Source organism: Oncorhynchus tshawytscha, linkage group LG13, assembly GCF_018296145.1.
Source record: "Oncorhynchus tshawytscha isolate Ot180627B linkage group LG13, Otsh_v2.0, whole genome shotgun sequence".
Classification (NCBI taxonomy): Eukaryota; Metazoa; Chordata; class Actinopteri; order Salmoniformes; family Salmonidae; genus Oncorhynchus; species Oncorhynchus tshawytscha.
In genome coordinates this window covers 15365946-15389494 of record NC_056441.1, presented here as the reverse complement: position 1 = coordinate 15389494, position 23549 = coordinate 15365946, and the positions used below count along the sequence as shown (strand labels likewise).

General features: G+C 43.0%; 1 protein-coding gene across 1 annotated transcript in view; it reads right to left on the bottom strand.

Annotated features, from left to right (window-relative positions):
* Positions 1 to 23549, bottom strand: part of LOC112265802 (probable acyl-CoA dehydrogenase 6) — a 39556-nt gene that overhangs the window by 3531 nt on the left and 12476 nt on the right. The window contains exons 2-7 of the mRNA XM_042295224.1: positions 19695 to 19815; positions 5433 to 5562; positions 4635 to 4741; positions 2811 to 2978; positions 2178 to 2351; positions 636 to 797 (exon numbers count right to left, since the gene is read on the bottom strand). Coding sequence (XP_042151158.1) covers positions 636 to 797; positions 2178 to 2351; positions 2811 to 2978; positions 4635 to 4741; positions 5433 to 5562; positions 19695 to 19815 — 862 coding nt within the window. The remainder of the gene's footprint in view (positions 1 to 635; positions 798 to 2177; positions 2352 to 2810; positions 2979 to 4634; positions 4742 to 5432; positions 5563 to 19694; positions 19816 to 23549) is intronic.

Below are 23549 nucleotides of genomic sequence, written 5' to 3'. Positions count from 1 at the left end.
GGAATTACACTACTGTTTCTGCCAAAATAATAGAAAATATGGGAACAGTAGGCAAAAATGTCCTTTCTTTTTCTGGCATCAGACCTTCCCAATTCCCACTTGAAACATTCTGTTAACATCTGACTCCAAAGTCACCTGTTCTTGCAATTTGTAGTCGATATATATAAATATATATATATATATAATATATATAATATATATAATATATAATCATATATATAAATATATGATTATTTATCACAAAGTATGTCGTGAACTACTAATTCTAAATACCTTAAGTAAACTATATTTTTCTTAAGGGTAGTTTTAGTTTAGCTTTACTTCTTCCAGTGTGAAGTAATTGATAGCACGGTAAACTGTATTTTCAGAGTAGCTTCCCTAACACATATCTGGTTGCTATCTGTCTTATTTCCAGTGTTTATGTTTGATGTCTTTAATGTATCCACAAGGCCAAGCGGCAAACAACATTTCCCCATAGAAATCAGTACAGGTGTTAGTCCCAAATAGCACCATATTCCCTATGTAGTGCACTACATTGACCATTGCTCTTTGGGCCCTGGTCAAAAGTGATGTACCACTTAGGGAATGGAGTGACATTTGGGATGCAGACATGATCTTATCTTGAGTAGACCCACCTGTGGAGCGATGGAGGAGGGAACGCAGCAGCTCGATCTCTGTCTCCAGCTCAGCCAGTCTGAAGTGGACTGACTGGTGGTAGAGAACAGGCATCTTGAAGATCTTCCTCTGTCTGGTGTACTGAATGGTCTCCTGGATGATGTTGTCCATCATGGTTAGAACTGAAGGGGAAATAAACGGTAGTATAGAGAATTATTTTGTTTACAAGCAAACGTCAAGTGCGAGTTGTGTGTAACTGCGCAACCCCATACCAACAAGCTCTGCAGTAGCAGGATAGCTAACGCTAAAGTCTGGACCTTGACAAACTCAACAGTGATTGAGTGATGACCATGAAAACATGCAAGACTGATGGCTATACTTATGTTTAACAAGCATATTATTCTTCTGGCTTTATCTAGCTCTATTTGTGATATTTTACCTTGGCTGGCTGGCTTGCTAGGTAATCAATCTATGATAACATCTGAGATGACCATCTGAATATGTGTTTGTTGACTTGCATGAGCTGCATTTGAAGTTGTGTGTGATCATATCCACTGCTACGTTAACAAAGAGCTTTCTGATTCCACACTGCACGTGCAACTTTTCATGCCGTGGCAGAGAAATGTCTCTATATAGATGCTGCTTGTCGTTTGTGTTACAGAGGGTGGAATGGGCAGAGGCTGTGAACTATTTACTGTGTGGGGAAGTTCATGTCCTTTTTTTTTGCACCTCAAAGGGTATCACTCATTTAACTTGGAAGTGGATGGATGATACAAGTTGATGGAGTCATAGTGATTCATCAGTGTGGGTATGTGTATCTGTGTGTGTGTTTGTGTGACGACCCCAGGAAGAGTAGCTGCTGCTTTTGCAACAGCTAATGGGGATCCTAATAAAATACAACAACTGTAACGGTTTTCTTGTGTTGATGGAGAGGCGGACCAATACGCAGCGTGTTTTCTAGTCATGGTTCTTTAATAAAGACTACACATGAACAAACTAACAAAACAAGAACTATGACAACCCAAAACAGCCCTATCTGGTACAAACACAGAGACAGGAACAATCACCCACAAATCCCAACACCAAACAGGCTACCTAAATATGGTTCCCAATCAGAGACAATGACTAACACCTGCCTCTGATTGAGAACCAGGCCAAACACAGAAACAGACAAACTAGACACACAACATAGAATGCCCACTCAGATCACACCCTGACCAAACAAAACATAGAAACATACAAAGCAAACTATGGTCAGGGTGTGACAACAAAAATACCAAAAAGGCTAACAACCGACTCAGACTGACTGTTATCAAGCCCAGACTAAATTAACTGGGATATAACAAGCAGGAAGCTTTCAAGAACTTCCCGTCACCATCAATGAGATATTCCATCTTATTTATTTGCTAAAGACCTTTTATTTACACTGGCTGACATGCAGAAACCCCTTTGAATGACTCATGATAAAAAAACAAAATGTGTTTCAGGTCTTTGAGCTACAGAAATTCTTTGGGCGAGGGAGAGAGGAAGGGAACAGGATGGAATAGGAGAGGTGTGCTTACTGTTGCTACACGCCCAAAGTCTCTCTTCCTGGAATTGAAGCATTTGATAAGTGAAGCCCATCCCCTCCTGACCAATGAGGTTCTTGCAAGGCATGCGCACGTCATCGAAGAAGACCTCTGCTGTGTCAGAAGACCTCATCCCCATGTTGTCGATCTTGCGGGCGATGTGAACCCCTGTGAGGGACAGCAGAGAGAGGCATCATCATGTGTGTCTTGCCTGGGATACCAGAGGCCATCCGGTAGCTCCCTAATGGAGTCTTAACAAATTATAGCACAGTCTGGAGATTATAATAATCCCTTGATCTTGGACATTGGCTTCTGCACAGAACACTGAAAATGTTGTGAGTAATCAGAGGTATTACTAAAATGTGAATATAAATGTAATCATCTATACTTGATAGAAAGAAAGGTCGCTTTGGTCGAATCCCAGAGCCGACTAGGTGAAAAGTCGATGTGCCCTTGAGCAAGGCACTTAACCTTAAAATGGGAGCTTAGCACAAATTCTAACAGAACCTCAAATTAGGATTTGGCCCTCAACAATAGCCCGCTTTCAATTTCAGAACAGGTCAATAACTGGAGATGAAGCTAATTGACGATTGGAGAGTTTTTGTAGTATATATATTTGTGTCTCACCAGGAGAGTTCATAGGCAGACAGATGAGGGACTTGTTCTTGTGAGACGGACTGTCACTGGTGTTGGCCAGGAGACACATCCAGTCAGCCTGGGTGCCGTTAGTGGTCCACATCTTACCACCGTTCACCACATACTCATCCCCTTCACGCACCGCGTTCGTCTTGATGGCTGAGAGAGAAAATATATGACTTGTTCTATAGAACAACCTTTTCCAAACAACTGTGGCCCACTCCTGTCTTAACACACAGCCCAAAAGGAATCACACTATGGGGAACACTACTGTAGTTAAGAAATACAATTTCCATGAGGACAGATCTATAGTATAAAAAATATCCAGAAATGTTCCAAACGCACAAAAAGGGTATTTATCTCAAATGTTGTGCGCAAGTTTGTTTACATCTCTCTTAGTGAGCATTTCTCCTTTGCCAAGATAATCCATCCACCTGCCCGGTGTGGCATATCAAGAAGCTGATTAAACAGCATGATCATTACACAGGTGTACATTGTGCTGGGTACAATAAAAGGACACACTAAAATGTACAGTTTTGTCACACAACACAATGCCACAGATGTCTACATTTTGAGGGAACACGCAATTTGCAGGACTGCAGGAATGTCCACCAGAGTTGTTGCCAGAGAATTGAATGTTAATTTCTCTACCATCAGCTGCCTCCAACATCGTTTTAGAGAATTTGGCAGTACGCCTAACCGGCCTCACAACCGTAGACCACGTGTAGCCATGCAAGCCCAGGACCTCCATATCGGATTCTTCACCTGCAGGATCATCTGAGACCAGCCACTCGGACAGCTGATGAAACTGAGAAGTATTTCTGTCTGTCTGTAATAAAGCCCTTTTGTGGGGAAAAACGCATTCTGATTGGCTGGGCCTGGCTCTCCAGTGGGTGGGCCTATGCCCTCCCAGACGCACCCATGGCTGTGCACTTGCTCAGTCATGTGAAATCCATAGATTAGGGCCTAATGAATGTATTTCAATTGACTGATTTCCTCATATGAACTGTAACTCAGTAAAATGGTTGAAATTGTTGTACACTGTTTGTATTCGGTCATGTTTCCGGTCACCTTGCCCTGATTAAAAGCAGTGGTTCGTGCTTTCAGTTACACGCGAATGCTGCCATCAATCCATGGTTTCTGGTTTGGGAATGTTTTAATCGTTGCTATGGGAACGACATCTTCAACGCACATTCTAATGAACTCGCACACCGAATCAGCGTATTCGTCAATGTTGTTGTTTGACGCAATACGAAACATATCCCAGTCCACGTGATGGAAGCAGTCTTGGAGTGTGGAATCAGATTGGTCAGACCAGCGTTGAACAGACCTCAGCGCGGGAGCTTCTTGTTTTAGTTTCTGTCTGTACGCAGGGAGCAACAAAATGGAGACGTGGTCAGCTTTTCCGAAAGGAGAGCGGGGCAGGGCCTTATATGCGTCGCGGAAGTTAGAATAGCAATGATCCAAGGTTTTTCCAGCCCTGGTTGCGCAATCGATATGCTGATACAATTTAGAGAGTCTTGTTTTCAGATTAGCCTTGTTAAAATCCCCAGCTACAATGAATGCAGCCTCAGGATATATGGATTCCAGTTTGCAAAGAGTCAAATAAAGTTTGTTCAGAGCCATCGATGTGTCTGCTTGGGGGGGAATATAAACACGGCTGTGATTATAATCGAAGAGAATTTCCTTGGTAGATAATGCGGTCGACATTTGATTGTGAGGAATTTTAAATCAGGTGAACAGAAGGACTTGGGGGATGAGAAGAAGTTAGGCTATAATAAAATACTGGTGGGATACTAAATGAAGGCAACGTACTAGCAACATCTGAGCCGGCTCCGACTTCACTCACTCCCAGACAGGCCACTTTGTCTCCCATTATGGAGGGCAGCAGAAACTCCTTCTTCAGCTCTGTAGAGCCAAACCTACAGTATATGCCATTTAGCACAGTGTCACAACACATAGAGACAATGTGGTTAAAGAGCTGATCAAGTAACTGCTCTGTTAGACTTCCAGTCATTGAGCTAATGCTAGTTAACTTCTTTCAAACTGCACATAGAAACATAACAATGGAATCCATAAGTTCATCTGACCCTGGGCAAGTAGAAAAAGGGCTTAGTTGCCAAAACCTTGCACTTATTTTGCTATGTATAATGAATAGCATACATACAGCTGCTTGACTCATCATCAACACGATATATTCTGAAGTATTTAAACATCTGTCAAGTATTACTTGTAGAAGCCACTAAGTCCTAGTTTTGGTTTGTTGGTGTGCATATTGAAGCGGAGATGTCAGAAGAGTGGGTTGTCTCCAAGTCTTCAAAAAAGCTTGACTTTACAAATGTTTCTTGTGTGTGTGTGTGTGTGTGTGTGTGTGTGTGTCAGTGGGAATCAGAGACTAATTTATGCAGTTTAGAAATAAAATTACATTGGGAAGGGTGGGGTGGGAGACAAAGGGGGGTTCCAAAGGGAAAAAGCTATGTGATTGTGCAATTGATTGTATGTTTTTACTTTCCTCTATTAAAATATTATACAAAATAAAAATGAAATGACTTGCTTGATTGGCTCATAATGAAAATAACATGTCTATGGGCCAGATGGGTGCATATATATTACCTGGCCAGGGCAGGTGTGGCCATATCAGTCTGGACTCCGATGGCCATGGGGATGCCTCCACAGCGGATGTTACCCAGCTCCTCTGACACAGCTATACTATAGCTGAAGTCCAGACCCAGGCCTCCATACTCTGCACAGAACACATAAACACAATGACTACCACCCTGTAGCACTCACTTCTGTAATCATGAAGTGCTTTGAGAGGCTGGTTATGGCATACATTAACTCCACCATCCCATCCCCCCTAGACCCACTCCAATTTGTATACCACCCCAACAGATCCGTAGATGATGCAATCTCAATTGCTCTCAACCTGCTCCACTGCAGCCCCGTCGATGAGAATGGGGGCGTGCTCGGTCCTCTTTCCTGTAGTCCACAATAATCTCCTCTGTCTTGATCATGTTGAGTGAGAGGTTGTTGTCCTGGCACCACACGGCCAGGTCTCTGACCTCCTCCCTATAGGCTGTCTTGTCTGTGATCAGGCCTACCACTGTTGTGTCATCGGCAAACTTAATGATGGTGTTGTAGTCGTGCCTGGCCTTGCAATCATGAGTGAACAGGGAGTACAGGAGAGGACTGAGCACGCACCCCTGAGGGGCCCCTGTGTTGAGGATCAGCGTGGCGGATGTGTTGTTACCAACCCTTACCCCCTGGGGGCGTGGCGTCAGGAAGTTCAGGATCCAGTTGCAGAGGGAGGTGTTTAGTCCCAGGGTCCTTAGCTTATTGATGAGCTTTGAGGGCACTATGGTGTTGAATGCTGAGCTGTAGTCAATGAATAGAAATTCTCATTCTCTATTTTGTACAGGTGGGAAATGGCAGTGTGGAGTGCAATAGAGATTGCATCATCTGTGTATCTGGCGGTATGCAAATTGGAATGGGTCTAGGGTTTCTGGAATAATAGTGTTGTGAGCCATGACCAGCCTTTCGAAAGCAGTTCATGGCTACAGACGTGAGTGCTACAGGTCGGTAGTCATTTAGGCAGGTTACCTTAGTGTTCTTGGGCACAGGCACTATGGTGATCTGCTTAAAACATGTTGGTATTACAGACTCGGACAGGGAGAGGTTGAAAATGTCAGTGAAGACACTTGCCAGTTGGTCAGCGCATGCTCGCAGTACACGTCCTGCTAATCCGTCTGGCCCTGCGACCTTGTGACTGTTGACCTGTTTAAAGTTCTTACTCACATCGGCTGCGGAGAGCGTGATCACACAGTCTTCCAGAACAGCTGGTGCTCTCATGCATGTTTCAGTGTTATTTGCCTCGAAGCGAGCATAGAAGTAGTTTAGCTCGTCTGGTAGGCTCATGTCACTGGGCAGCTCTCGGCTGTGCTTCCCTTTGCAGTCTGTAATAGTTTACAAGCCCTGCCACATCTGACGAGCAACGGAGCCGGTGTAGTACGATTTGATCTTAGTCCTGTATTGAAGCTTTGCCTGTTTGATGGTTCGTCGGAGGGCATAGAGGGATTTCTTATAAGCTTCCAGGTTAGAGTCCCGCTCCTTGAAAGCGGCAGCTCTAGCCTTTAGCTCTGTGTGGATGTTGCCTGTAATCCATGACTTCTGGTTGGAGTATGTACATACGGTCACTGTGGGGACAACGTCATCGATGCACATATTGATTAAACCAATGACTAATGTGGTGTACTCCTCAATGGCATCTGAGAAATCCCGGAACATTCAGTCTGTGCTAGCAAAACAGTCCTGTAGCTTAGCATCTGCTTCAATTTTATTGATCTAGTCACGGGTGCTTCCTGCTTTAATTTTTGCTTGTGAGCAGGAATCAGGAGGATAGAATTATGGTCACTTTTGCCAAATGGAGGGCGAGGGAGAGCTTTGTACACGTCTCTGTGTGTGGAGTAAAGGAGGTCCAGAGTTTTTATTCCTCTGGTAGCCCATTTAACATGCTGATAGAAATTTGGTAAAACTGATTTAAGTTTCCCTGCATTAAAGTCCCCGGCTACTAGGAGCACTGCCTCTGGGTGAGCGTTTTCTTGTTTGCTTATGTCGGAATACATCTCATTCAATGCTGTCTCAGTGCCTGCTTCTGACTGAGGTGGTATGTAGATAAGATAAGAAAAATACATATGAAAACTCTCTAGGTAGGTAGTGTGGTCTATATTTTATCATGAGATGCTCTACCTCATGCGAGCAATAGCTCCAGACTTCCTTAGATATCATGTACCAGCTGTTATTTACAAAAATACATGGTCCGACGCCCCTTGTCTTACCAGATGCCGATGTTCTATCCTGCCAGTACAACGTATAACCAGCCAGCTGTATGTTGATGGTGTCGTCGTTCAGCCACGTCTCCGTGAAGCATAAGATATTACTTTTTTGAATGTCCTGTTGATAGTTTAATCTTCCGCGTAGGTCGTCTATTTTATTGTCCAAAGATTGCACGTTTGCTAGCAGAATGGAAGGAAGTGGGGGTTTATTCGATCGCCTACGAATTCTCAGATGGCAGCCCGCCCTCCGGCCCTTTTTTCTCCTCTCTTCACGCAAATCACGGGGATCTGGGCCTATTCCCGAGAAAGCAGTATATTGTTCACGTCGGCCTCGTCCGACTCATTAAAGGAATGAAAGGATTCTGTCAGTCCTTGGTGAGTAATCACAGTCCTGATTAAGTTATTTTCGGTCATAAGAGATGGTAGCGGCAATATTATCTGCAAAATAAGTAAAACAACAAGTTACAAACAATGTAAATAAACAAACAAAAATCACAAACAGTTGGGGGCACGTAAAACATCTGCCTTCTCCGGCGCCACTCTTGAGCGCTACTCTCATATTGTTAGGGCTCATTTTGCAATAGATGGGCTTATAATGGAGTTATATAGAGCTTATGAAGTGCTTACAACTATTCCATTGAGATATACACAGTTGAAGTCAGACGTTTACGTACACCTTAGCCAAATACATTTAATCTCAGTTTTTCACATTTCTTGACATTTAATCAAAGTAAAAATTCCCTGTTTTAGGTCTGTTAGGATCACCACTTTATTTTAAGAATGTGAAATGTCAGAATAATAGTAGAGAGAAATGTTTATTTCAGGTTTTATTTCTTTCGTCAAATTCCCAGTGGGTCAGAAGAATACATACACTCAATTAGTATTTGGTAGCATTGCCTTTAAATTGTTTAACTCGGGTCAAATGGTCCAGGTAGCCTTCCACAAGCTTCCCACAACAAGTTGGGTGAATTTTGGCCCATTCCTCCTGACAGAGCTGGTGTAACTGAGTCAGGTTTGTAGGCCTCCTTGTTCGCACACGCTTTTTCAGTTCTGCCCACAAATGATCTATAGGATTGAGGTCAGGGCTTTGTGATGGCCACTCCAATACCTTGACTTTGTTGTCCTTAAGCCATTTTGCCACAACTTTGGGAGTATGCTTGGGGTCATTGTCCATTTGGAAGAACAATTTGCGACCAAGCTTTAACTTCCTGACTGATGTCTTGAGATGTTGCTTCAATATATCCACATGTGCTTCACGGTTGGGATGGTGTTCTTCGGCTAGCAAGCACCCCCCTTTTTTCTCCAAACATAACGATGGTCATTATGGCCAAACAGTTCTATTTTTGTTTCATCAGACCAGAGGACATTTCTCCAAAAAGTATGATCTTCGTCCCCATGTACAGTTGCAAACCGTAGTCTTGCTTTTTTTATGGTGGTTTTGGAGCAGTGGCTTCTTCCTTGCTAAGCGGCCTTTCAGGATATGTCGATATCGGACTTGTTTTACTGTGGATATATATACTTTGTACCTGTTTCCTACAGCATCTTCACAAGGTTCTTTGCTGTTGTTCTGGGATTGTTTGCACTTTTTGCAGCAAGGTACGTTCATCTCTAGGAGACAGAACGCGTCTCGTTCCTGAGCAGTATGATGGCTGCCTGGTCTCATGGTGTTTATACTTGCGTACTATTATTTGTACAGATGTGTGGTACCTTCAGGCATTTGGAAATTGCTCCCAAGTATGAACCAGTCTTGAGGACGTCTATCATTTTTGGGCTGATTTATTTGGATTTTCCCATGATGTCAAGCAAAGAGGCACTGAGTTTGAAGGTAGGCTTAGAAATACATCCAAAGGTACACCTCCAATTGACTCAAATGATGTCAATTAGCCTATCAGAAGCTTCTAAAGCCGTGACATCATTTCCTGCATTTGTCCAAGCTGTTTAAAGGCACAGTCAACTTAGTGTATGTAAACTTCTGACCCACTGGAATTGTCACACAGTGAATCATAAGTGAAATAATCAATCTGTAAACAATCGTTGGAAAATTGTTTGTCATGCACAAAGTAGATATCTTAACCGACTTGCAAAAACTATAGTTAGTTAACAAGAAATTTGTGGAATGGTTGAAAAACGAGTTTTAATGACTCCAACCTAAGTGGATGTAAACTTCCGACTTCAACTGTATATATGTGTATTTATTTATATATACACTGCTCAAAAAAATAAAAGGAACACTAAAATAACACATCCTAGATCTGAATGAATTAAATATTCTTATTAAATACTCTTTTCTTTACATAGTTGAATGTGCTGACAACAAAAGCACACAAAAATTATCAATGGAAATCAAATGTATCAACCCATGGAGGTCTGGATTTGGAGTCACACTCAAAATTAACGTGGAAAACCACACTACAGGCTGATCCAACTTTGATGTAATGTCCTTAAATCAAGTCAAAATGAGGCTCAGTAGTGTGTGCGGCCTCCACGTGCCTATATGACCTCCCTACAACGCCTGGGCATGCTCCTGATGAGGGGACGGATGGTCTCCTGAGGGATCTCCTCCCAGACCTGGACTAAAGCATCCACCAACTCCTGGACAGTCTGTGGTGCAACGTGGCGTTGGGGGATGGAGCGAGACATGATGTCCCAGATGTGCTCAATTGGATTCAGGTCTGGGGAACGGGCGGGCCAGTCCATAGCATCAATGCCTTCCTCTTGCAGGAACTGCTGACACACACCAGCCACATGAGGTCTAGCATTGTCTTGCATTAGGAGGAACCCAGGGCCAACTGCACCAGCATATGGTCTCACAAGGGGTCTGAGGATCTCATCTCGGTACCTAATGGCAGTCAGGCTACCTCTGGCATGCACATGGAGGGCTGTTTCGGCCCCCCAAAGAAATGCCACCCCACACCATGACTGACCCACTGCCAAAACCGGTCATGCTGGAGGATGTTGCAGGCAGCAGAACGTTCTCCACGGCGTCTCCAGACTCTGTCACGTCTGTCACATGTGCTCAGTGTGAACCTGCTTTCATCTGTGAAGAGCACAGTGGCGAATTTGCCAATCTTGGTGTTCTCTGGCAAATGCCAAACGTCCTGCACGGCTGGGTTGTTGCCCTCCTACGGCCTTCTCCACGTCTCCTGGTGTACTGGCCTGTCTCCTGGTAGCGCCTCCATGCTCTGGACGCTACGCTGACAGACACAGCAAACCTTCTTGCCACAGCTCGCATTGACGTTCCATCCTGGGTGAGCTGCACTACCTGAGCCACTTGTGTGGGTTGTAGACTCCGTCTCATGCTACCACTAGAGTGAAAGCACCGCCAGCATTCAAAAGTGAACAAAACATCAGCCAGGAAGCATAGGAACTGAGAAGTGGTCTGTGGTCACCACCTGCAGAACCACTCCTTTACTGGGGGTGTCTTGCTAATTGCCTATAATTTCCACCTGTTGTCTATTCCATTTGCACAACAGCATGTGAAATTTATTGTCAATCAGTGTTGCTTCCTACGTGGACAGTTTGATTTCACAGAAGTGTGATTGACTTGGAGTTACATTGTGTTGTTTAAGTGTTCCCTTTATTTTTTTGAGCAGAATATATATAATGTTAAGCCATGCCTCCTTGCCTGTGCAACATTTCCTCATCTCCCACTCCTATTTATGCAAATATACCCAATGCTTCTCCCACTTTTTCTCCTCGCCAAGCCTATCTCCAACCTTTTTACCGTTTCTCCTTTCTGGGAGGGTTGCATTGCTTGGAAGGCAGCCACTGTTCATCCTTTATTTAAAGGGGAGATCAAGCTGATCCTAACTGTTATAGGCCTATTTCTATTTTGCCCTGTTACTCAAAAGTGTTGGTAACACTTGTCAATAATCAACTGACTGGCTTTCTTGATGTGTATAGTATTCTTTCGGGTATGCAATCTGGTTTCCGCTCAGTTTATTGATGTGTCAGTGCAACCTTAAAGGTCCTTGATGATGACACCATTGCCCTTGATTCTAAGCAATGATGTGCTGCTATTTTTATTGACTTTGCCAAAGCTTTCGATACGGTAGACCGTTCCATTCTTGTGGGCTGGTTAAGGAGTATTGGTGTCTCTGATGGGTCTTTGGCCTGATTTGCTAACTACCTCTCTCAAAGAGTGCAGTATATGAAGTCAGAAGATATGCTGTCTCAGCCACTGCCTGTCACCAAGAGAGTACCCGAAAGCTCGATCCTAAGCCCCATGCTCTTCTCAATTTACATCAACAACATAGCTCAGGCAGCTCTCTCATCCATTTATATGCAGATGATAGTATTATACTCAGCTGGCCCCTCTTCTGATTTTGTGTTAAATGCTCTACAAAAAAGCTTTCTTAGTCTCCAGCAAGCTTTCTCTGCCCTTAACCTTGTTCTGAACACCTCCAAAACAAATGTCATGTAGTGTGGTAAGAAGAATGCCCCTCTCCCCACAGGTGTGATTACTACCGCTGAGGGTTTAGAGCTTGAGGTAAGTCACCTCTAAGTCCTTGGGACTTACACTGTCCTTCTCTCAGCACATATCAAAGCTGCAGACTAAAGTTAAATCTAGACTTGGTTTCAACTATCGTAATCGGTCCTTTTTCACCCCAGCTGCCAAACTAACCGTGATTCAGATGACCATCCTACCCATGCTAGATTACGGAGACGTAATTTATAGATCAGCAGGTAAGGGTGCTCGAGCGGCTAGATGTTCTTTACCAATCGGCCATCAGATTTGCCACCAATGCTCCTTTATAGGACACATCACTGCACTCTATACTCTGTAAACTGGTCATCTCTGTATACCCGTCGCAAGACCCACTGGTTGATGCTTATTTGTAAAACCCCTCTCAGGCCTCACTCCCCCCTATCTGAGATATCTACTACAGCCCTTATCCTCCACATACAACACCCGTCATTGTAAATAACAATTTGTTCTTAACTGACCTGCCTAGTTAAATAAATGCCGGTCACATTCCGTTAAAGGTCCCCAAAGCACAAACATCCCTGGGTCACTCCTCTTTTCAGTTCGCTGCAGCTAGCGACTGGAACGAGCTGCAACAAACACTCAAACTGGACAGTTTTATCTCAGTCTCTTCATTCAAAGACTCAATCATGGACACTCTTACTGACAGTTGTGGCTGCTTTGTGTGATGTATTGTTGTCTCTACCTTCTTGCCCTTTGTGCTGTTGTCTGTGCCCAATAATGTTTGTAGCATGTTTTGTGCTGCTACCATGTTGTCATGTTGTGTTCCTACAATGCTGTGTTGTCATGTGTCACTGCCTTGCTAATTTGTTGTCTTAGGTCTCTCTTCATGTAGTGTTGTTGTCTCTCTTGTCGTGATGTGTGTGTTGTCCTATTTTTATTGTGGCAGACCAGGAGGTTGGGTGAACACGTTTACACAGATCAGACACGGACAAAGTAGGATTAGCTCAGTTTCAAAGGTGTTTATTAACCTAATAGTTCAAAAGAAAAGAATAGGTCTCCCCCAAGAGACCCTCTCCGGGATACCCTCTTCTGGGATTTGCGTCTTGCTGTATCCTGTAGAGAGCAAAAACTGAACTTTCTCCTGTTACGTCTGGAACCATCCCCAGGAGTCATTTCTTCCCCCAGTCTCTCTCCTGTGTGCTACCCTTCTCTCAGCTTTATGGGACTCGTACAGCTGGTGAGCAATCAGCCCTTGATTACGCACAAGTCCCAATTAGTCCTGGCTGGAGAGCTGGCCCCTCTTCGGATTTTGTGTTAAATGCTCTACAAAAAAGCTTTCTTAGTGTCCAGCAAGCTTTCTCTGCCCTTAACCTTGTTCTGAACTCCTCCAAAACAAATGTAATGTAGTGTGGTAAGAAGAATGCCCCTCTCCCCACAGGTGTGATTACTACCGCTGAGGGTTTAGAGCTTGAGGTAAGTCACCTCATACAAGTCCTTGGGAGTATGGCTAGACAGTACACTGTCCTTCTCTCAGCACATATCAAAGCTGCAGACTAAAGTTAAATCTAGACTTGGTTTCAACTATCGTAATCGGTCCTTTTTCACCCCAGCTGCCAAACTAACCGTGATTCAGATGACCATCCTACCCATGCTAGATTACGGAGACGTAATTTATAGATCAGCAGGTAAGGGTGCTCGAGCGGCTAGATGTTCTTTACCAATCGGCCATCAGATTTGCCACCAATGCTCCTTTATAGGACACATCACTGCACTCTATACTCTGTAAACTGGTCATCTCTGTATACCCGTCGCAAGACCCACTGGTTGATTTATTGTAAAACCCCTCTCAGGCCTCACTCCCCCCTATCTGAGATATCTACTACAGCCCTTATCCTCCACATACAACACCCGTCATTGTAAATAACAATTTGTTCTTAACTGACCTGCCTAGTTAAATAAATGCCGGTCACATTCTGTTAAAGGTCCCCAAAGCACAAACATCCCTGGGTCACTCCTCTTTTCAGTTCGCTGCAGCTAGCGACTGGAACGAGCTGCAACAAACACTCAAACTGGACAGTTTTATCTCAGTCTCTTCATTCAAAGACTCAATCATGGACACTCTTACTGACAGTTGTGGCTGCTTTGTGTGATGTATTGTTGTCTCTACCTTCTTGCCCTTTGTGCTGTTGTCTGTGCCCAATAATGTTTGTAGCATGCTTTGTGCTGCTACCATGTTGTCATGTTGTGTTCCTACAATGCTGTGTTGTCATGTGTCGCTGCCTTGCTAATTTGTTGTCTTAGGTCTCTCTTTATGTAGTGTTGTTGTCTCTCTTGTCGTGATGTGTGTGTTGTCCTATATTTATTGTGGCAGACCAGGAGGTTGGGTGAACACGTTTACACAGATCAGACACGGACAAAGTAGGATTAGCTCAGTTTCAAAGGTGTTTATTAACCTAATAGTTCAAAAGAAAAGAATAGGTCTCCCCCAAGAGACCCTCTCCGGGATACCCTCTTCTGGGATTTGCGTCTTGCTGTATCCTGTAGAGAGCAAAAACTGAACTCTCTCCTGTTACGGCTGGAACCATCCCCAGGAGTCCTTTCTTCCCCCAGTCTCTCTCCTGTTACGTCTGGAACCATCCCCAGGAGTCCTTTCTTCCCCCAGTCTCTCTCCTGTGTGCTACCCTTCTCTCAGCTTTATGGGACTCGTACAGCTGGTGAGCAATCAGCCCTTGATTACTCACCAGCCCCAATTAGTCCTGGCTGGAGAGCTGACCTGCTGAACACCACATTATATTACATTTATTTTAAATATTTAATCCCGTCCCCACAGAAGGCCTATTGGTAGGCCGTCATTGTAAATAACAATTTGTTCTTAACTGACCTGCCTAGTTAAATAAAGGTTAAATAAATAAATAATATAACTAAGGACCCCGCTATCGTCCAGAAGGCGAGGTCAGTACAGGTGCATCAAAGCTGGGACCGAGAGACTGAAAAACAGCTTCTATCTCAAGGCCATCAGACTGTTAACAGGATTCCTAGGACCTTTTCTGAGATGCTTTGTGGATACGGGCCCTGATCTCTATTGTATAGTAATTCAGGAAAACACATAAGATACTACTAACAAAATTGGAAATGATTCAATTATATTGATTAGGCAATGCATATCCAACAAATGTTTGGAGGCACATTTCAGCAGACCATTTCACAATTTGGTATTTAGAGTAGAGGTCGACCGATTAATCGGAATGGCCGATTTCAAGTTTTCATAACAATCGGAAATCGGTATTTTTGGGCACCGATTTTTGTATTTTTATACCTTTATTTAACTAGACAAGTCAGTTAAGAACACACTTATTTTCAATGACGTTCTAGTAAGGGGTTAACTGCCTCGTTCAGGGGTAGAATGACAGATTTTCACCTTGTCAGCTCGGGGGATGCAAACTTGCAACCTTACAGTTAACTAGTCCAACGCAATAACGACCTACCTCTCTCTCATTGCACTCCACAAAGAGACTGACTGCCTGTTACGCGAATGCAGTAAGCCAAGGTAAGTGGCTAACTAGCATTAAACTTATCTTATAAAAAACAATTGATCATAATCACTAGTTAACTACACATGGTTGATGATATTACTAGATATTATCTAGCGTATCCTGCGTTGCATATAATCTGACTGAGCATACAAGCATACAAGTATCTAAGTATCTGACTGAGCCGTGGTAGGCAGAAGCAGGCATGTAAACATTCATTCAAACAGCACTTTCATGCGTTTTGCCAGCAGCTCTTCGTTGTGCGTCAAGCATTGTGCTGTTTATGACTTCAAGCCTATCAACTCCCGAGATGAGGCTGGTGTAACCAAAGTGAAATGGCTAACTAGTTGGCGCGCGCTAATAGTGTTTCAAACTTCACTCGCTCTGAGCCTTGGGGTGGTTGTTTCCCTTGCTCTGCATGGGTAAGGCTGCTTCGAGGGTGGCTGTTGTCGTTGTGTTGCTGGTTCGAGCCCAGGGAGGAGCGTGGAGAGGGACGGAAGCTATACTGTTACACTGGCAATACTTAAGTGCCAATAAGAACAGCCAATAGTCAAAGATTAATGAAATACAAATGGTATAGAGGGAAATAGTCCTATAATTCCTATAATAACTACAACCTTAAACTTCTTACCTGGGAATATTGAAGACTCATGTTAAAAGGAGCCACCAGCTTTCATATGTTCTCATGTTCTGAGCAAGGAACTGAAACGTTAGCTTTCTTACATAGCACATATTGCACTTTTACTTTCTTCTCCAACACTTTGTTTTTTCATTATTTAAACCAAATTGAACATGTTTCATTATTTACATGAGGCTAAATTGATTTTATTGATGTATTATATTAAGTTAAAATAAGTGTTCATTCAGTGTTGTTGTACAAATATATATATATATATATATATATATTTTTTAAATCGTCCGATTAATCGGTATCGGCTTTTTGGGTCCTCTAATAATCGGTATCGGCGTTGAAAAATCATAATTGGTCGACCTCGAATTTAGAGGACAAAAACATTGATACAACCAACAAACCACTCAGCTACAGTGTTTTGAAATTCTTTTTAAACAATGACAGTGTGAATCCACAATGACATGCCAAACCACAGAAATATATCTTGCCCTCTGTATTGCAAGAAGGGAAATCGATGTTCTGGGACATGCCCACAAGGCTTGTGATTGACAGGTCCTCTTGGATGTGGGTGTAACACATGGGTCTATCCTCAGCCTGAAGTGTCGCCAGTTGCGCCACCGAATTACTAGCTTTTGCATAATGGCGATTGGCAAGACGCTTCAGGAGGGGGGGTCATTGTGCAAGCAAGGCAGAGGCCAGATTAAATTAAATTGATTAATAAAATTGATTCAATAGTTTTTCCCCCCTCATCAATCTACACACAATACTCCATAACAACAAAGCAAAAACAGGTTTGTAGAATTTTCTGCACAATAATTTTTGTTGTTGTTGAAAACTGAAATATTACATTTCCATAAGTATTCAGACCCTTAACTTAGCACTTTGTTGACGCACCTTTGGCAACAATTACAGCCTCGCGTCTTCTTGTGTATGACAAGTTTCCCCCATTCTTCTCTGAAGATCCTCTCATGCTCTGTCAGGTTGGATGCAGAGCGTTGCTGCACAGATATTTTCAGATCTCCAGAGATCTTAGATCAGATTTAAGCCTAGGCTCTGGCTGGGCCACTCAAGGACATTGTCCCGAAGCCACTCTTGCGTTGTCTTGGCTTTGTGCCTAGGGTTGTTGTCCTGTTGGAAGGTGAACCTTTGCCCCAGTCTAAGGTCCTGAATGCTCTGGAGCAGGTTTTCATCAAGGATCTTCTCTGTACTTTCCTCCGTTCATCTTTCCCTCGATCCTGACTAGTCTCCCAGTTCCTGCCGCTGAAAATCATCCCCACAACATGAGGCTGCCACCAGCATGCTTCACCATAGGGATGGTGCCAGGTTTCCTTCAGATGTCACACTTGGCATTCAGGCCAATGAGTTCAATCTTGGTTTCATCAGACCAGAAAATCTTGTTTCTCATGAAACAAGTTTCTCAAAAGGTGCCTTTTGGCAGCTGTCGTGTGCCTTTTACTGAGGAGTGGCTTCCACCTGATTGGTGGAATGCTGCAGAGATGGTTGTCCTTCTGGAAGGTTCTCCCATATCCACAGAGGAACTCCGGAGCTCTGTCAGAGTGACCATCAGGTTTTTGATCACCTCCCTGAACAAGGCCCTTCTCCCCCGATTGTGCAGTTTGGCCCGGCGGCCAGCTCTAGGAAGAGTCTTGGTGGTTCCAAATGTCTTCCATTTAAGAATGATGGAGGCCACTGTGTTCTTGGGGACCTTCAGTGCTGCAGACATTTTTTGGTACCCTTCCCCAGATCTGTGCCTCGACACAATCCTGTCTTGGAGCTCTACGGAGAATTCCTTCGACCTCATGGCTTGGTCTTTGCTTTGATATGCACTGTCAACTGTGGGACCTTATATAGACAGGTGTGTGCCTTTCCAAATCATGTTCAACCAATTGAATTTACCATAGGTGGACTCAAATCAAGTTCTAGAACACATCTCATGGATGATCAATGGAAACAGGATGCACCTGAGCTCAATTTTGAGTCTCATAGCAAAGGGTCTGAATAGGTATGTAAATAAGGTATTTCTGTAAAAAAAAAAATATATAGATTTGCAAACATTTCTTCACTTTTTTTCCACTTTGTCATTATGGGGTATTGTGTGTAGATTAATTAGGATTTTAAAAATGTAATCAATTTTAGAATAAGGCTCTAACGTAACAAAATGTGGAAAAAGGGAAGGGGTCTGAATACTTTCCGAATGCACTGTAGAGGCAATCAGAAATATAGGCTATTAGCAATATGTGTCTCGTCTCAGCGTTAGTCTCTGACAGTGTAGGATAAACCATAAAGAGGTTATCTAATATACCATCTGGTAATCTGATGTGTCTGGGACTTCCTTGTCCCCCTTCTCTCTAATCCAGCCTGTTAATGCTGAAGGGCTCTGTAGTTAGCACTTTGTAAAGCTGCTCGCCCCACTCTTCTCTGACCTAGCTAGATTTATGAGCCAATTTCCCCATAGGGCCCACCACGACCAACAACACCCACTGCATTGTTCTCTGTAGTAGTTCACTTCAAAATAAAAGTTTGTTAGATGTTTTGACATCTAGGGGGACTAATGTCGAGATTAGTTGTATTTTCTAGTCATTGGGTGGATATGCTGTATTTGGTTCTAGATTGGTGTGTAGTGTGACTTGGACCCATCTCGACCTCTTTTGACGTCTGAAAACATCTTGACAAAATTAGACTTAGGAATGAATCACCACTTTAAATTCTGAAACGTGTTATATATGATTAAAATACGACAATCAAAGTTGTTCTAAAAAGTATCTTTTTTCCCTCAGTGATGCTGCAGGTGGTAGAGGACAGCATTTGAAATGGAAATAGGAATGACAGCTTTTGTAGAACGTAACTCCACACATTCAGAGTGGGCAAATATCTACACTCACCACAATATGGCCGCTACTCACATCCACATATTCAGTGGAGTGGGCCAAAGCCAGAATGACACGCTAAGCACTCCTTAGGCCTATATCATCTTGAGTCTGGTATGCAACAACATCTCTCTACTTAATTTTCTCACGCTAGCCCTTGAGAGGCTCTTCTGTTGAGTTTTGATGAAGATCAGTGCCTAGTTGGACACATTGGGCACTTAGGGGTCTATGAGGAACTCATTACCATTTGCTGCTGCTTTATCTTTTGAGACCCTTTTACGAGGCTACACCATTTTCTTATTTTCAAGCTGCTACTCATCTAACTCTGATTCAGGTGATTGTTCATGAAAACACTAGATTAATTCAACCATCTTTATCATCTGAAATTAGCTGCCCTCTTCAAAGCGAAGTGCTTTCAACTGACACGGTTTTATAGTGGGGAGACAGTGAAATATGTTAAGCATAATTTCCCACAAATGAATCAGAATCAGGCAAAGAAATATCTCAGAAAAAGTCATTAACCGGGTGATATTTTTTTTGAGACAATTCAATTTCACAGAGGAAGAGACACAGAAGAAGTTCATACCAACTGGCTTGTTGACACCCAGAAAGCCAGCATTTCCCAAGAGCTTGAAGACTTTGTGGGCAGGAAATATCCCCTCTGCCTCCCATTGGTCCACATAGGGGTTGATATCCTGGTCGATGATCTACAACACATGCAAAGACAGAGGGAAAGATGACAAACACATAGACGTAGGTGTGGTACGAGCTACGTGGCCTGGGCGTAGGTTGTCTGTGTGAGAATGGATATGTATGCCAATGGTGTGGTTGTGTGAGACTAACTTTTACATTACATTTCATTCCAATCTATTGAATGTTAAGATAAATAGCTTACTTTCCCCCTGACAATTTACTTGGAAATTGACTCACCATCTTGACAGAACCACATTAAGAACGGTCCATAATTGTAAATAAACGGGAAGTTGTATCAACTGTATTTTCAGCAGTCCTGTTCTGCCTCTACTTCAGTCTGTAACCTATCACTGGCAGACTGCTAGACTAAGGTCTACATATCAATGAATACAAAAAGAACCCAAAACATACTGAAAGAACATCTCATATGGATGAATACATGCTATGATAAGAGGGGGATGCTATTGTGTGTGCTACTTCCCACCTATCTATTACACTCACTGTCAACAAGCCTTTATTGCAGTTTCACAAGACTGCCGATAGAGATCGGATTAGTGTATTACCATGTAGCCTAGCTCCCCAAACCCAATCCAAATTCCTGTCATTAAGAGGGAAACAATTATAATATAGTTTGAGACTAACAAGCCTATGTTTGCATCTAACAATGTTAGCCAAAAATCAAATCTAATTTCCCTATGGAGTCACCATAACACTAACTGTACCAGTTACAGTATACCAGCTCCAGCACATGGACATAGAGATGTGCAGGAATCTAGACACATGAAGATGAAGTGATTCGGATTAAGTGAAACATTAGATCCTCCATGTAAAGCTACAGTAATATATGATGGATTATGAAAATCTCTGTTAAATCCACCTGAGGGCATTCCCTTCATAGCGGGGCCACAGCCAAACTCCCCTGCCAAACTCATGCTTGAAAACTGTTAGGGAGTGAAGGAATGAGGAGCGGAACACTCCCGTTCTAGAGATATGGGAGTGTCAAGAGACCATTTGTACGTCCCAAAGTCCATATGTAGTGCACTACTTTTGAGCAGTGCCCAATACATTGTGTACACAAAACATTAAGAACACCTGCTCTTTCCATGACCGACTGACCAGGTGAATCTAGGTGAAAGCTATGATCCCTTATTGATGTCACTTGTTAAATCGACTTCAATCAATATAGATGAAGGGGAGGAGACCAGTAAAATATGTATTTGTTTATCCTTGAGACATTTGAGACATGGATTGTGTGTGTGTGCCATTCAGAGGGTGAACGGGCAAGACAAAATATTTAAATGCCTTTGAATGGGGTATGGTATTAGGTGCCAGGTGCACCAGTTTGTGTCAAGAACTGCAATGCTGCTGGGTTATTCCATGCTCAACAGTTTCCCGTTTGTAACAAGAATGGTCCACCACCCAAAGGACATCCAGCAAACATGACACAACTGTGGGAAGTATAGGAGTCAACATGGGTTAGCATCCCTGTGGAACGCTTTCGACACCTTGTAGAATCCATGCCCCAACGAACTGAGGCTGTTCTGAGGGAAGGTGTTCCTAGTGTGTGGTACACTCCGTGTATAGGGAACAGGGTGTCCTTTGGGACGCAGGCCTTGACTCATATGATTTGTTCATCCAATAGGTCTTCAGCTGGAAAACTACTTAAAAAGACCCTATCAACATCCCACATTTTCTCTGCGAACTCAACCACTTCTTAGGGGGAGATGATGCCTACATGTGTATATGCTAACCTCATTCGCAAAGATAAACAGCATGATGAGATGGATGGTGTTCTTTTTTGAAGGAGCATAGAGTACAGTAGAAGAGCTTAAACGTACAACTATTATCAGCTTTTAAGTGTTTAACATAGCCTATATGCATTTAATCTACGATGCATAATTGGTTGCAACAAGCCACCTGAAATTGTTTCGCTAAGTCTACATCCTCATAAAAATAGACCTGTTTTTGGGCGGAAATGTTCAAAACAGTTAATACTGCCTATGTAAAATAGTTTGATTTTAGGCAACGACGTGTGCTTCCTCCCAATTCCATTTCGGTAGTTAATGTAGAGACCCTTGACAAACCTGTCCATAAATCTGCATTCAAGCGTTGCTGTGGAGCACAACAACTCGCCAATGGCAGGTAGAGAGAAAATTAAAAGCAATTAAAACCACCATAATTATGCAGTTAAGTGAGGAAAATGACTAATTTAGTGTAATGCAGCTTCCTTCAGTGCATAAGCCACAGTCAGGGGCCACGAGTCACTGTTCATTATGGAGTTTGTTCTAAAATCTTAAAATTCAGTCTTATTAAATATGACTGAGTTCATAACCAGAGTAAAGTACAAGTTTGAAGGCATTTCAAGACAAACAAACAATTGCCAAGAGGAAAATGCCTCCCCAAAATGCCTGTTTTCATATTCCAAAAGATTGTGCAAGGAGGGACAGCAACATACACAGAACTGGCTCCTCTACCAGCCAAGAATAACAAACAGACCTATAACCTACAAGTACAGGACAGATAGACCTACTATATAACCTATGAGTACAGGACAGCTAGGCCTACTATATAACCTATGAGTACAGGACAGCTAGGCCTACTGTATAACCTATGAGTACAGGACAGCTAGGCCTACTGTATAACCTATGAGTACAGGACAGCTAGGCCTACTGTGTAACCTATGAGTACAGGACAGCTAGGCCTACTGTATAACCTACGAGTACAGGACAGCTAGGCCTACTGTATAACCTACGAGTGCAGGACAGGTAGGCCTATAATCTACGAGTACAGGACAGCTAGGCCTACTGTATAACCCACGAGTACAGGACAAGTATGCCTATAACCTACGAGTACAGGACAGGTATAACCTACGAGTACAGGACAGGTATAACCCACGAGTACAGGACAAGTAGGCCTATAACCTACGAGTACAGGACAGGTATAACCTACGAGTACAGGACAGGAAGGTCTATAGCATACGAGTTTCTTTCTGGGATTGTACAGAACAATAACACTATACACACACTACACTCACTCCAGGGGAAGGCATGAGTAACAAACCTGTGAGAAATAAAGCACAGTATAATCAAAATGACCGACAGATATGAGCAGAGTACGGGTCCCACTCTTCCTCTGCAATAAATGCACAATTTGACAAAGTTCAAATCCTGAGGAAGGGAACAGGGAGAATCTGCTAGGTCTTAGAAAGGGAAATGTCCATGTCTACTGGGACTATAAATCATACATAAAGGTTATTTTTGACTGGTAAAGTTGCATACCAGAACAATTTCACAACACAGAGCTGTGAATTATAAGTTGGGGTCAAGAGCACTGTCAAGAACACCACTTTCCCCTGACATGGCTGTGTTTCACACCTAGTTGGGCACAGTGCAATAACATTCCAGTAATATCACTTAAACATGTTTTCAGGGCAGTCATCATTTCATGACTGAGCCAAGGATTTGAAATTGAGTAATCTCAGAAGTTCTACTTTACTCTAAAATGGAACATAGGTTAGAACAGGTTAGAATATTCTGATTGGATTTGCAATGTGATTATGAACTTCTGACCTTGTAGTAATTCAAGGATTATTTTGTGTGCCACTACCAAGTTTACAATGCACGGAACCCTCAACTGTATTCTTTTAATAAACTACAGGTCCTATTTGTCCCACTGGTGAGTTGTATTCATATTGTTTCTCATTTCCTTTTAGATTTATATCCTTCCCATCTTTCGCATGTTCGTTTAT